Source organism: Cynoglossus semilaevis, chromosome 2 (genome assembly GCF_000523025.1).
Source record: "Cynoglossus semilaevis isolate Cse_v1.0 chromosome 2, Cse_v1.0, whole genome shotgun sequence".
Taxonomy (NCBI): Eukaryota; Metazoa; Chordata; class Actinopteri; order Pleuronectiformes; family Cynoglossidae; genus Cynoglossus; species Cynoglossus semilaevis.
The window spans coordinates 9,580,490-9,593,180 of NC_024308.1; the positions used below are offsets into that span (position 1 = coordinate 9,580,490).

The window sequence follows — 12,691 nt, forward strand, 5'->3', positions numbered from 1 at the left end:
TTATTTTTATTTTTATTTTTATTTTTATTTTTATTTTTATTTTTATTTTTATTTTTATTTTTATTTTTATTTTTATTTTTATTTTTATTTTTATTTTTATTTTTATTTTTATTTTTATTTTTATTTTTATTTTTATTTTTATTTTTATTTTTATTTTATTTTTATGATAGACATGTGCCTAGTTGAAATATGTAGTTGCAGTATCAATAATGGAGGCAAAAGACAGAGGAGATCAGAGAGAAATACAGTTCGCCCCTTGTTATATCACTAATGATACAGAATGAAAGGCCATCTGTGGTGTTGACATTTTATTCTATCCTATGTTCAGAGTGAGAATAAGGAGGATGTAGAGAGCAACAGCTAACCAATGGTTCACAGTGACCCCAAGGTTAATGATGTGACAAGGCCAGAAGCTAAGAAATGTTGCTTCAAAACTATGAAACATTGTTTTAACATTGGAATTACTAATGCACTGATATTGTCATAAATACAAATACTAATCATTACATTTTTGTTTCACAAAAGGTTGTTATTTTTTAAAGCCAATATTTACAACTGACTGTTAAAAGAATGAGGCCTGTATTATTTTGCGGAAAATGACGCAGTCTGCATATGCGGTCGCCATCGGCGCTTTCGGTAGGAGCCACCTCTGTCACTGTGAAGAAGAATAGTTTCTCTGTTCCAGAGACCGTATACTAAATTAGTGAAACTTAAAAAAGAGTGTTCCCAGCCGTGATGTTTCAGAGGTAAATGCCAAATGTGAGTCTGTGATGAATCACAGACTCAAACATTATTTCCTTGACAGCAGAGAAGTGATGCATAACTCATTTTCCTCCCTTTTCTCTCAGCAGAACAACAGGAAGGTCACTGCTGTTTGTGTAAGTATAGTCTGAAAGCGTTCCTTTTTACTTACTGGAAATTCTCTGAGACCTTTTTTTTTGTACACTATGTGCCGATTGTGCATCAGATGAAACATTAAGCCCCACTTCTAATCTGATCTGTGCTGAAGGAAGTCAGTCCTCAGAGGCTGCTTTACTGGCAATAAAAACGAGCTCAGAACACAAAGTTCTGTCAGTTTGATACGAACACTAAATTTAACCTTCTTCTACAAATTTACAGTTTTCCTGGAACCTGAAAATATCTAAACATGATCAAGATTTAAAACAGAACAACATGATTCATATGAACTGTCTCATAATCTTACAGTATCAAAGAATGTTGATAATTTCTTTACAGCAGCCGTAAATCCTTAATTAAAATCATTTTTAATGATGTCACCAGTAGACACAAAATCCTTCAATGATAACAGAGCAGAAATGCATTCACTTCACGATGGGTTTCCCAGAGTCTCACCATTTTCGAGCAGTACATAAACACAAACAACTCAGTGAATGGTTTGTTTGTACAGCTTTCGAGCTTCCATTCACGTAGCCGTGTCCCTGGTTCACATTTTTCAGATAACACAGGGTGGACGACAAACATGTTTTATTTTGTTTTAGTTTTTTCTTTCATTGACAACTTTCATTCATCTCTTTTTTCCCCCCAATGCTTTTGAAGTACGTCCATCTTCATTATCCGTTGTTTTCCTTTTTGTTGTTCTTATGCTAAGAAGATAATTATCAGGAGAGGTTGTTGTGAAAGCATCATCAAAGCTCACACTGAATGGGAATGTCCTGAGGGCCAACAGACCTCCTGTAGAGCTCTGGAGATAGCACAGCCAGCTAATTGCTGCTTTAAATGCAAATACCTGAAAATTAAAGGATTAGTCATTAAGTGTTAGGGATAACTACTACTACTAACATCACTTCTTAATTTGACATTTACCAAATAAAGAATATAGACGTACCTTTCCATTTCCATTAAAGGGCTGTTTGTGTTGTGTTTTTTTTTTTTTTTTTTGTACCATACATATAATTAGAGTTGCCAACCATCCCTTGAAAAACGGAATCTTCCACATTTAGAAACAAAAATACGCATTCCGTTGAGCTGAAAAGGGACGCACTTTGTCCCACATTAACGTACAAATCCAAAATAGTCTTTAAAATGTCTCATTAATAACAGAGCACTTTATATGAAACTCAAAATCAAGGCTGTTTTCACTTCAGTTGCTAATATGTAGAATATACTTCCCAGCTCTGTACAACCCCACTTCCTTTTTGTGTATTGAGAGAATTAATATAATTTTTTTTTTCAAATTGACAGTTTCAATAGCTATTTGTTCATTATTAATGCTCTGCACACTGCTGAGTATTTGTTATAGTTTGGTCAAATGTTGTATTCACCATATGTAATAAATTATTGATTTAATAAATGGTTGCTGAATCCTGGCAATTAAAAACAGCCTAAATAACAACCGTATTTATTCAATGTATTTTTTAATGAATTAAAATAACTATTACAGGAACTACAATTACATTTCCCTACTGTTGTTGTTATTATAAGTTGTTTTCGCGCTACTGTTTAGCCAAGCTCTACTGTGAACGTGTTTTGTTTGGATTTCCAAACCTGTCAATCCAGATAAGTCTTCTTAAACCAATCATCTGGATAGTTTCTCTATGGGAGGAGGGACTTCCGTCCATCGCAAAGGTTTGTTTCCGTCTGGTTGCTAACAACCTGCTGTCAGTAACTTCGTCTCTATATCGTCGCTCCATGCAATGAGTGTTCCTGACAGCGGTGTTCGTATCGTGAGTGTGATGATGAGGCCGTGGTAACGCTGAAGTCCCGCTGATCCTCAGCTCCGTGCTGCCTGCATGGTGCTGCTCCGCGGTTCTCTGCCCGCTGTTTTCTGACGCTCGGAGGTTCGCAGTCTTGGCCTCGAGTTGCTGCTGCGAATTAACTTAAATTCACAGCGTCGTCCTACTTTTATCATGTTCATTTCATAAAGATGGCTGTGAGAAGGACACTGTAAACTAAATGACTGTCAGAAACATCGCCTCCATTTGTAATATGGTGAGTCTTGATTTGTCTGTTTTTTGGCTATTATTCTGCATGCAGCCTGTGTCAAGTCTGCTGTCCAGGCTACAGCCTCTCTGGTCTCGTTTGGCCTCAGGGTCCAGTTGTGACAGCTGACAGGCCTGCATCTGTCAGGGTTTGCTCAATAGGAAAATAAATCACCATAGCCATCAGTGACGTCACTGTTGTGACATAAAAGTCATACTCAAGAGTTTATGGTCTTCATTTAAGGTTCATTTCTATTTAAGGAAGTGTTACCTTTTATACGGGATGTTAGCCAATAACGTTTGTCATTTCCACAGAGCAACATCTAGCTCAACCTGATGTTATTAACACTGTCATTTAAAAGGGACTGGGTATTAAAAGTTAGCTTGATTAAACACAACAACATTGATAGGCCACGCAGTGGTTAGCACACTTAGCAGAACAGCCAGATTATTACTTCTTCTGTGGTTTGAAGCCCAGTCTTTTTGTATGGAGTTTGTAGGTTTGTCCCATGGGTTAATGGCTTTTTCCTGGGTTTTTCTTCCACAACAACAAACATGATATGGATATTGTTCACTGTAACTTGACCATAGGTCTGAGTGTCAGTGTGTGGGGTTGTTTGTCTCTATATGTGACCCAGTAATCCAGTGGCCAACTGTCCAGGATATATCTTGCCCTCACCCAATGGTGACTGAGGTTGGCCCCACTTCCCCCCAACTTTTGAAAAGTTCAGGTGGTTGAAGATAAATTTATAAACAAATGAACTGTTAGTGGATGAAACTGTTTTTTCCTACAAAATTGAAACCACATGTTGTTGTGAAGGATCTACAACTCAAAGTTCAATAAAGAAAGACCACCGCTTACCACTGGGGTAATTCAGCCATCCGTTCCTTAAAGTGTCCTTTAAGCTTCGCTGTTCTTACAAAGATTTTCATCCCTTTTTTTTTGCCTGAATTTTACTTCTTTGATGCGTGATACCTTTCTTGTGTTTAGTGAACTAACCATCATCTTGAAACCCAACCTAAAGAAGTATCAAAGCGAGTATACAGATAAAATACTACTCGAACCAGTAAAAATGGTATTGAAATAACTCTAGTACTTCAAGTATATATCATTTATTCATTGTATAGTGTCAGTAGAGGAATACTGTGTTTAAATATTTGTTGTTAAAAGGGTTTTATATACGTATATGTGTATATACATTTTAATTAAAATCATGGACAACAAAATTTAATAAATGCATCTTTTTTACTATTTTATTTTTTGCCATGTACAAATGTGGCTGCTGTTAAAAAAATCATTTCAAATTGCTCTTTCTTACACTATAAGCGTCACATTCTGTGTATTTGCTATTTGAAACGTAAAAGTAACCAAATAAAGGAGTACAGGTTGAGACCATAACAGTCCAGAGAGGGCGGCGTCACATTGTAGGTGTCATCATGACTGTGTTTGGTTCAGATTGTTCTGATCCACCTTGTTTTCACCGGCCATTACGTAGTTTCCCCACCTTGTTAATAAGTGATGCCACTGTCTGCTGTTTATAATGAGGAGCTCAAAATGTGGCATCAGGTGTCAGGGTGTGATGCATGAAGAGACTTCATCTTCTCATGCAAATGCTGGCTCTAGTTTTTCATAGACTCTCTGGTTCCTGACTGATCTGACTGTTCTGTCAGTGTACAACATGTTCTGTCCACTGTTGGATCATTAACTATTTTATACTATTTAATTTATTTCCCACCAGTATAGCATGGGGCCTCAAATTGAGGTCAGTGGCCCAGTGCCAATACACAGTGTTCAGTTACCTTAAGCTGCTGGAACTACGTTTTGAGTATTTTGTACAGAATATCCAGAAGTATTCCAGAGCTAAATATCTAGAGCAGACAATGAGGTATTCAGCAACAGCTTTGACAGAGAGAAATGGTCGTCGTCAAAAGTCAACGCTGTCCACAAACTAAATTATCGTCTCTGTTCAACCAACAAAGCTATGGTTCTTTTGGAAAAGCTCTTGAGGTTTGATGTGAAAAGACTCTGACAAGAGATAAGTGGTCTGTTGCTGCAATCAGACACAAAATACTGTAGACATCTGACAGGCTCGGACTGTTTTAGACCATGTCCCTTTTCTCTTTGACAGGAGATCAACCTTTCAGGAAGCAAAAGAAATAACATCGCCATGGTTTTAGGTTTTCAGCAGAAAGCTGAGACTTTGGTATTCAGCAGAAAGGGATTTCTTTTATAATGAAAAATGCTTTTAGTAGCTTTGAATCTTTACAAATCTGACAATAACAAAATTTACATGACCTATGACGACAAACAGAGTCTGGTCCAGTTTTAAATGGACCTACATGTTTTACCTGTGTCTCTGAATGAACACCAGGGTTCATCCGAGTTCATCTGTAACAATGGGAAAATCTAAAATGCTCTTTGTCCTTTCAGGGCACCAATGCCTCCGCTCTGGAGAAAGACATCGGCCCAGAGCAATTTCCGATCAATGAGCACTACTTTGGATTGGTCAATGTGAGTACTGCCAAATCCTCTCTTTTATCAGCGGTTCTCATTTCCAAAACACCGGTGTAATTTTTCAAAACAAACTGCCACAGGACACCAGTGAGTCACCGTCTCTGCTGGTCAGATTGGCACACGTGTTCACACTTGTTTGTGAGTCTGTTGATCATTTAGGTCAGTGCTGTGTTCTCCTCAGTTGACACCTGCACAAAACAACTCCTCATGCAATAATAATAAAACAAGAAATTACTTAAAAAAAAAAAAAAGCACCCATTGAGGCTTTATCTATGTTACCACTCAGGGTCTGGGCCTTGATTAATTCTGCCCTATCTGTTAATGTACCTGTGGTTGGGTATTTGTGTTTGTGTCCCTGTGTTACTGTACCTGTGTTCACGGTCTCTCCTCAGTTTGGGAACACATGTTACTGTAACTCAGTGCTCCAGGCGCTCTACTTCTGCCGACCGTTCAGGGAGAACGTGTTGGCTTACAAAAGCCAACAGAAGAAGAAGGAGAACCTGCTCACATGTCTCGCCGACCTCTTCCACTCCATTGCCACACAAAAGAAGAAGGTGGGCGTCATTCCACCAAAGAAGTTCATCTCCCGTCTACGGAAGGAGAACGGTAAGGATTCCACATCTGATTAAAAGTCAGGTGAAATGAGCTGGTAATCCATGGCTACAAAGATAGTGTCCAGATGTGACTAATATACAGTGGAACCTCAGTTGTCGAACAAAACTTTAAACTAAAAATTGCCCTGAGTAAGTAAAAACACTAACTTAAAAATGTTGTTATATACAATACCAACTTCATGTCCAATACCTTTATCGATACTGTTACCTGGAGTATCTGCCAGTACCAATACCAATTTAATATTTTCTTTTCCACTCTTTGAAGTTGTAATCGTACATATTTTTAAAGGAATAATAGTTAGTTGAAAAAGTATTTTATCAGTTTACCTATATTTTCAGTATTTTTCTAATTAATTACTGGACATTTAGACTATATGTATTTTTTCTTTTGAAGTATACCAAATTTTCGTTTTTATACTTTTCTCCATTTCTGTCATTTGAATTGTCCCACATCTTGCGCTGCCTCTGGTCTGAGTATCTGAGGTGAAGGACAGCTGTTCACTGGTGCTAAGGTCACTCGGAGCAGAGCTGACAGAAAGGCTGACTGTTCTCTGCTCTCCTCTTCATTTGGATGAACAATGTCGTCTTTGTTTGGACCTACCTTTGGTCAGCAGCCTCTTCTACCTCATACTATTACCCTTCCTCCCCCTTTCACTGTCCTCCGCCTGCTCCTCCTCCCTCACTGCTTACTTTTCATTGTCCACACACAGATATGTCCAAACAGGAGTGTGACAGGACGCTGAAGTCATGGACGCAGCCTCGCTGGTTTTTATTTACACCTCGTAGGATAGAAATTCTCAGTGGAATGCTGGGAATTGAGAAATGTGCAGGTGTAACTGACCGCAGTAATGCTGGCTGTCAGTGTCTTTGTCAGTGAGCCAGTGGTGTTATGAATAACACCTGTGTTGGTGTCAGTGATAAACAACCCTCTCTTTTTACAGAAATTATTTTAAATGTTTTTGTCCCTTTGCACCAGGTTATGTATGATGTTATTTAACTCTACATTTGGAAGGTCAATAAATAAAAATGTCCTCCCAATGTCTCAAATGTCCTCAGGGGTATATTCTTCACCAATTTTCCTCTTGCACATATGTGGTAAATACAACCGGGTCACTCCTCGTCTGGTCCCATGTCCCCTGCAGATCTGTTTGATAACTACATGCAACAGGACGCCCACAATTACCTGAACTACCTGCTGACCTCAGTGGCTGACATCCTGCAGGAGGAGAAGAAGCAGGAGAAGCAGAACGGACGCCTGAAGAACAACGGCACCACCATCACCGCTGAGAACGAGATGGAGAACAAGACAGAACCCACGTGGGTTCACGACATCTTTCAAGGAACGCTGACCAATGAGACGCGCTGTCTCAACTGTGAAACGGTGAGTCTGTACTTCACTCGCCTGCAGAGTTTGGTTTGAGGTGTTGTTCATGTTATGGTAACTGTCCCCACTTCTATCCGTCCTCACTTCACCCCCTCTTTCTCATCTGTCTGAAAAGGGGATTAGATTTTTGCAGAATAGCTAAGAGATGGAAATAAAAGAGTTAGTAAGCACACTAGGTGGTCTTTGACCAACCAGTTTACGTCAGGGTAGGCCAAGGTTTTGTCCTTACAAATGTGAAAGCGTGGGGTGGCGGTGTGGGGGGTTGCCCTGAACAACCTCTGCAAACACTGAAGCACTGAAGAAAGACAATGGTTGCTCACTATAATGAACACATCAAAGGAGCAGTGCACACACACACACACAAGCGCACGTGGGTGTGTGATCTGTCTCATCATTCATTTTATTTGATTACAATGACTGTAATAATTACTATTGCTGCTAATTATAATAATGTTAAACTGCTCCATTGCAATTTGTAAATGTTGGTTCTTGGTCTTATGCACCAGTAAGAGGTTAGAGTTATTTTTTATTTATGATTTTTTTTTTTTTTTGCTAATACAAGTGTGGGTTGCAATTCTAAAGAGACCTCACCTGCCCTGCTTGCATTTGGCTGGTAGTAAAAATTCTTCCATCTCAAGCACTTCCATCTTGTCTAATTGTACACCTAAACACACTGACAATCTCCTGCTTCCCTCCCTCTGGGTCAGGTGAGCAGCAAAGATGAAGATTTTCTGGATCTGTCTGTGGATGTGGAGCAGAACACATCAATAACACACTGTCTCAGGTTGTATTTGTGTTTGTTTAATGTCCACAGTTCAAGAACAGCATTTCAGTGTCATTGCATATTCAATTAAAACGGTCAATAACTCGGTCTCCTCCGTGACGTTGCAGGGACTTTAGCAACACGGAGACTTTGTGCAGTGAGTACAAATACTACTGTGAGACGTGCTGCAGCAAGCAGGAAGCACAGAAGCGGTCAGTATGGACAGTACAGTCGGACATCCTCTGCTGCGGACACAGATTACCTGATTAAACGTGTGCGTCTCTCTGCAGGATGCGTGTGAAGAAGCTCCCCATGATCCTGGCCCTGCATCTGAAGAGGTTCAAGTACATGGAGCAGCTGCATCGTTACACCAAGCTGTCCTACAGAGTGGTGTTCCCTCTGGAACTGCGTCTCTTCAACACATCGAGCGATGCGGTCAACCTGGACCGCATGTATGACCTGGTAGCTGTGGTAGTCCACTGTGGCAGGTACTGGATGGCAGGTCACTTCATGCGCAGAGTTTGATTGTCTTAACAGTACTACAGTAGTACAGTAAGCATCACTACATCACATTTGTTTTAATTGAATTTATTTGTGTCTATTTGCAATGAGCTTTTGGGATACATGAAACAAAAAAAATATTCAGATCATATGTTTGGTCCATATTTCTCAGTTACTTCTTGTTTATTAATCACAGAAAGTGTTGGGCTGAATTCGTAATTCATCCGTCCTGTTGCGGAGTGTCAGATTTTTACAGATTATTTGTGATTTTCCCTTTTCGTGTCCGTGTCCTCAGTGGCCCAAATCGAGGTCATTACATCACCATAGTAAAGAGTCACGGGTTCTGGCTGCTGTTTGATGATGACATCGTGGAGGTACGTCCTTTGACAGTCTGACTGAGGACTCGTCTGTTTGGTCTTTACTGTTGTTGTAGTTGTTTGTCTTGATCCTGAACTACGTTTCTGTTCTGTGGTGCAGAAAATTGATGCCCAGGCCATCGAGGAGTTTTATGGTCTTACCTCAGACATTTCTAAGAACTCTGAGTCAGGTTACATCCTCTTCTACCAGTCCAGGGAGTGAGTGCAGCTGCATCGCCGACACAATGAGACTGAAGAGGAAATTTATACTTTTACTCCTGCCACCTGCATTCCAACCCCACACCTCTTCCTCCTCCTCATCAGACCTGTCCGACCAACACCAGGTGCCATTCCTTTGCCAGTCTCTGGGCTTTAGAGCTCAACCTCTTATCTCTTTGGTTTCTACCACTTGTTTTTTTCCTTTTGCTTTTTTATTTGCCTTTTGTTAAGTTTCTTTTCGTCACCTGCGTCTGGACTGCACTTTAAAACCAAGGAAAAACTGCTTAACGGCTTGAAGGAAGTAAAAACAGATTCAACATTTACAGTTATGGATTCTACAATCTGTAACGCTACACTTCACGACACAGGTAGGTCTGTGATGGAAATGTGAAATTAAAATTACGGTAGACTTACCGTGTTTTCCAGACAATTCGTAACACAGGAATATTAGTCTCATCTGTCTTTTTGAAAGATTTTTTTACACAATAATCAAGGAAGACCGAACAGTAGACTGAATATATCGTCTTCAGTGTCACGTCCTTTTCTTTTTGTTCCCATTTTCTTTGTGTTCTTTTGGAAAGTCTTTTGAAAGTTTTTGTTTTTATTTATTTAAGGAAGTCTTTTATGGTTTATTCATGTAATTGTCTGTGTATACGCTGCCCTCCTGTGGCCACAGATGATATAAGGCACATTTTTCATACATAAGTCACTTCTGAATATAAGAGGCAGAACCAACCAAAGGACTACTAAGAAAAAGTGCATTGTAAAGTCTGGAAAATACGGTAAATAGTCAACTTAAAAAGCACTACAGTAAATATTTCACAAAAAACTACTTTAGATATGAACTGATGAGAAGCGATGTTTTGTCATTCATAAACAGTAACAAAAGACAGAATCGTAGGCCACATTTGAAGGACAAAGGATTCAGAGCTAAAAGCTCTGCATTACTTATGTGTAAATTAGATCCTTTTTAGTGTCAAACTGCATTTCCCCTTTTGGTTCATTGTCTGGTCTTTTCCATGGTTTCTATCCCTGGTGGATGAATGAGAAGTGAACAAGGCTGGAGACAAACACTGTAAAATACACCTTGAAATCTAAGCAATACATTAAGGAATAATCGTAGGAGTCGTTGGCTTGAATCTACCTGTACGTACTGCTGTCTGTCAGTGTCATATGACGACTTCATAACATTACACACACACAAATAGGATTTAAATGAGCTTACTCTTTGAAATATTTAAATCAAATATTAATGCCATATTTATTATTCTTGGTATATTTATTTCATGGGTCAGTAGCTGATGAGATGAACTACGCAGCCCCAGCTCTTTTTAGAGTTTTGTATGTTACAACTGTGTCTCAGTGGGACAGACACGGTGGATGGAAGACACTACTGCTGGGACACATACTGTCTCTTCAACAACAATAGGACAAGGACGCATTCAGTCCATACGTTTGTTGATAATTTTGATTGACAACAACCCTTCAGATTATACAATAACATGACACTAGTGCAGTAATGAGTAGAGTTATTTTTCAGTGACACTAACAAACGAGATACTCGAGTGCAAATGTTGCATATATGAGTGTTATTTACACTTGTCCTGTAGAATTACAAAAAAAGGTTTTATACTAACCTTTTTTTCCTGTTTTCAAGACCCGGTTGACCTGGACATTACAATAGATACATTCATGTGTTTTGTTTGGGGTTGTTTTTGCATTAAAGTGGGGCTACTACTCACTGAGTTACTGAATTCACTTACTGATTTATAACAGTAATAACTAAGGTTTTAGGTTACTGTCTATTTTCTTTTTTTTTTTGCTGGATTTAAAGACTTGGGATTTTGACTTGGACTCGAACACTCGGGATCAACTGCAACATGACACTTGCTATCATTCTTTTGCACGTTTTTTTTCTCTCTCTCTTCATCTACATTTATTAGTATACTTTTGATTTGGTTGATGTAAATGTTTTAGTTTTGCGTGTGTCATACGTGGCACACTAAAATCCTCATTTCAAAACCTTACATTTTAGCCAATGTAGCTCCACTTATTTGTGTTTTAGGTTTTATTTACATTCCCTAAAACAAGTTCAGAACAACAGCTTTTCTTTTACCTTGTCCACTTCACAGGAAACATCTCATCGAACACGAGCAGGATTTAAATAGTTGTTTTCGTCCACGACAAAGATACTGGATTGTGTTTGTGCTGGATGGAGTGAGCTTTTTATTTGTGTGTTGTCTTCTTTGTTTAGTCTGTTACCGGGCGAACTCTCGTGCCAAACTGGAGTGGATGCTGACCTTTGCAGCAGTCCTAATGTAACGCCGTTTTCTTTGCAACCTGTATATTGTGTAGAAAAAGCCTGGAAAATAGATTTCAAAAAAATATTTTTTTAAAGAGCAAGATTTTAGGCTTAACACTGACCATTCGGAGTATGTGTTTGAAAGAAAAAAAATACTGTGCTGTTTTACAATCAGAATCAATCAGAAGTGTGTTCTGAGGTCGACGTCTGTCTGCTCGTTGCTGTTACTGGGTTAAACTGAGCCAGGCTAGGAAACAACGAGGTCGACTCAGGTGAGGAAAACTTTGTCTCTTTGTGTCCTGATCTTCCATGAACACTTATGCACTTAGCCTCACTGAGAAACTCGGTTTTGTTTGCACTTGGTTCTAAACAGACTGGTGACTTGGAAACTGGTTCAACTAGAAAGAACAACAATACAAATCTGTTGACAGTTTTCAAACTCATAACAAAATCCAGTGACACGTCCTTAAACATTTGTTTTCGTTTTTTTTTCCATTTGTCACCTGTTTGTGTATGTTATTATTGTGGTGTGTGATTTCTGAGAGCTCAGGTGAGCAGAGTCCTCCACCAGGGGGTAGCTGAGCTCATTAGACAGAAGGTAGAGAAGGACCAGTCTGGGTGGCTGTGAACTGAAATTGCACTTTATTAGTGATGAGCTTCAGTGCTTAAATATGAAGAACCACAGTCTGATACGTTCATCTTTTCTTCTCTCAAATAAATGACTATCAATACAATTCACCTTTCTTTCTTGTTGTCTTTTGATCCGGCTTCTGGTGACCAAAACTATGGCAGTGGTTCCCAAAGTGGGGGGTAGGCACCACTTATGGAGCATGAAATAAATATCTATATTATTGCCCTTTAACACTGGTCTATACAGATCTTCAACTCTGTCTATCTCAGACATCAGTCTTGGTTTTTACATCTGTCTGAGTTGTGTCCAGACCCTCACCCTGAATTCTCTCACCCCTTAGCCGTGGGAATAAATGTAGTTTCTCCCAGGAGTCTTCTCTGCCACACCTTTTGTTTTGTGTTGATACTGTTCCTCCTCGTGTCCAACCTTTGTCTATCCTGTGTCCCGACTGCTTATGTAATATGTTT

General features: G+C 39.2%; 1 protein-coding gene across 4 annotated transcripts; it reads left to right on the plus strand.

Moving 5' to 3' along the window:
* The first annotated feature begins 1,772 nt into the window (after positions 1-1,772).
* Positions 1,773-12,327, plus strand: usp46 (ubiquitin specific peptidase 46). 4 transcript variants are annotated; one of them, XM_008336215.3, is made up of 9 exons: positions 1,773-2,949; positions 5,371-5,451; positions 5,847-6,060; positions 7,211-7,449; positions 8,160-8,236; positions 8,344-8,427; positions 8,506-8,703; positions 9,012-9,090; positions 9,194-12,327. In XM_008336215.3, the coding sequence occupies exons 1-9, from the start codon at positions 2,914-2,916 to the stop codon at positions 9,293-9,295; spliced, it is 1,110 nt and encodes a 369-aa protein (XP_008334437.1). In that variant the 5' UTR covers positions 1,773-2,913; the 3' UTR covers positions 9,296-12,327. The 4 variants fall into 4 exon arrangements, 3 of the variants coding, with proteins under 3 accessions (XP_008334437.1, XP_024909001.1, XP_008334443.1); XR_003048932.1 differs by having other exon boundaries at positions 2,788-2,949; positions 5,535-6,060; positions 8,506-8,767; positions 9,194-9,230; XM_025053233.1 differs by lacking the exon at positions 1,773-2,949 and having other exon boundaries at positions 5,535-6,060.
* The last annotated feature ends 364 nt before the right edge of the window (positions 12,328-12,691 follow it).

Excerpts from the sequence above, each read along its gene's own strand:
- usp46 (XM_025053233.1), top strand. The coding sequence starts at position 5,727 with ATGTTACCACTCAGGGTCTGGGCCTTGATTAATTCTGCCCTATCTGTT. Across the intron at positions 8,237-8,343 it reads TCAATAACACACTGTCTCAG|GGACTTTAGCAACACGGAGA; the intron begins GTTGTATTTGTG and ends GTGACGTTGCAG. Across the intron at positions 9,091-9,193 it reads TTGATGATGACATCGTGGAG|AAAATTGATGCCCAGGCCAT; the intron begins GTACGTCCTTTG and ends TCTGTGGTGCAG.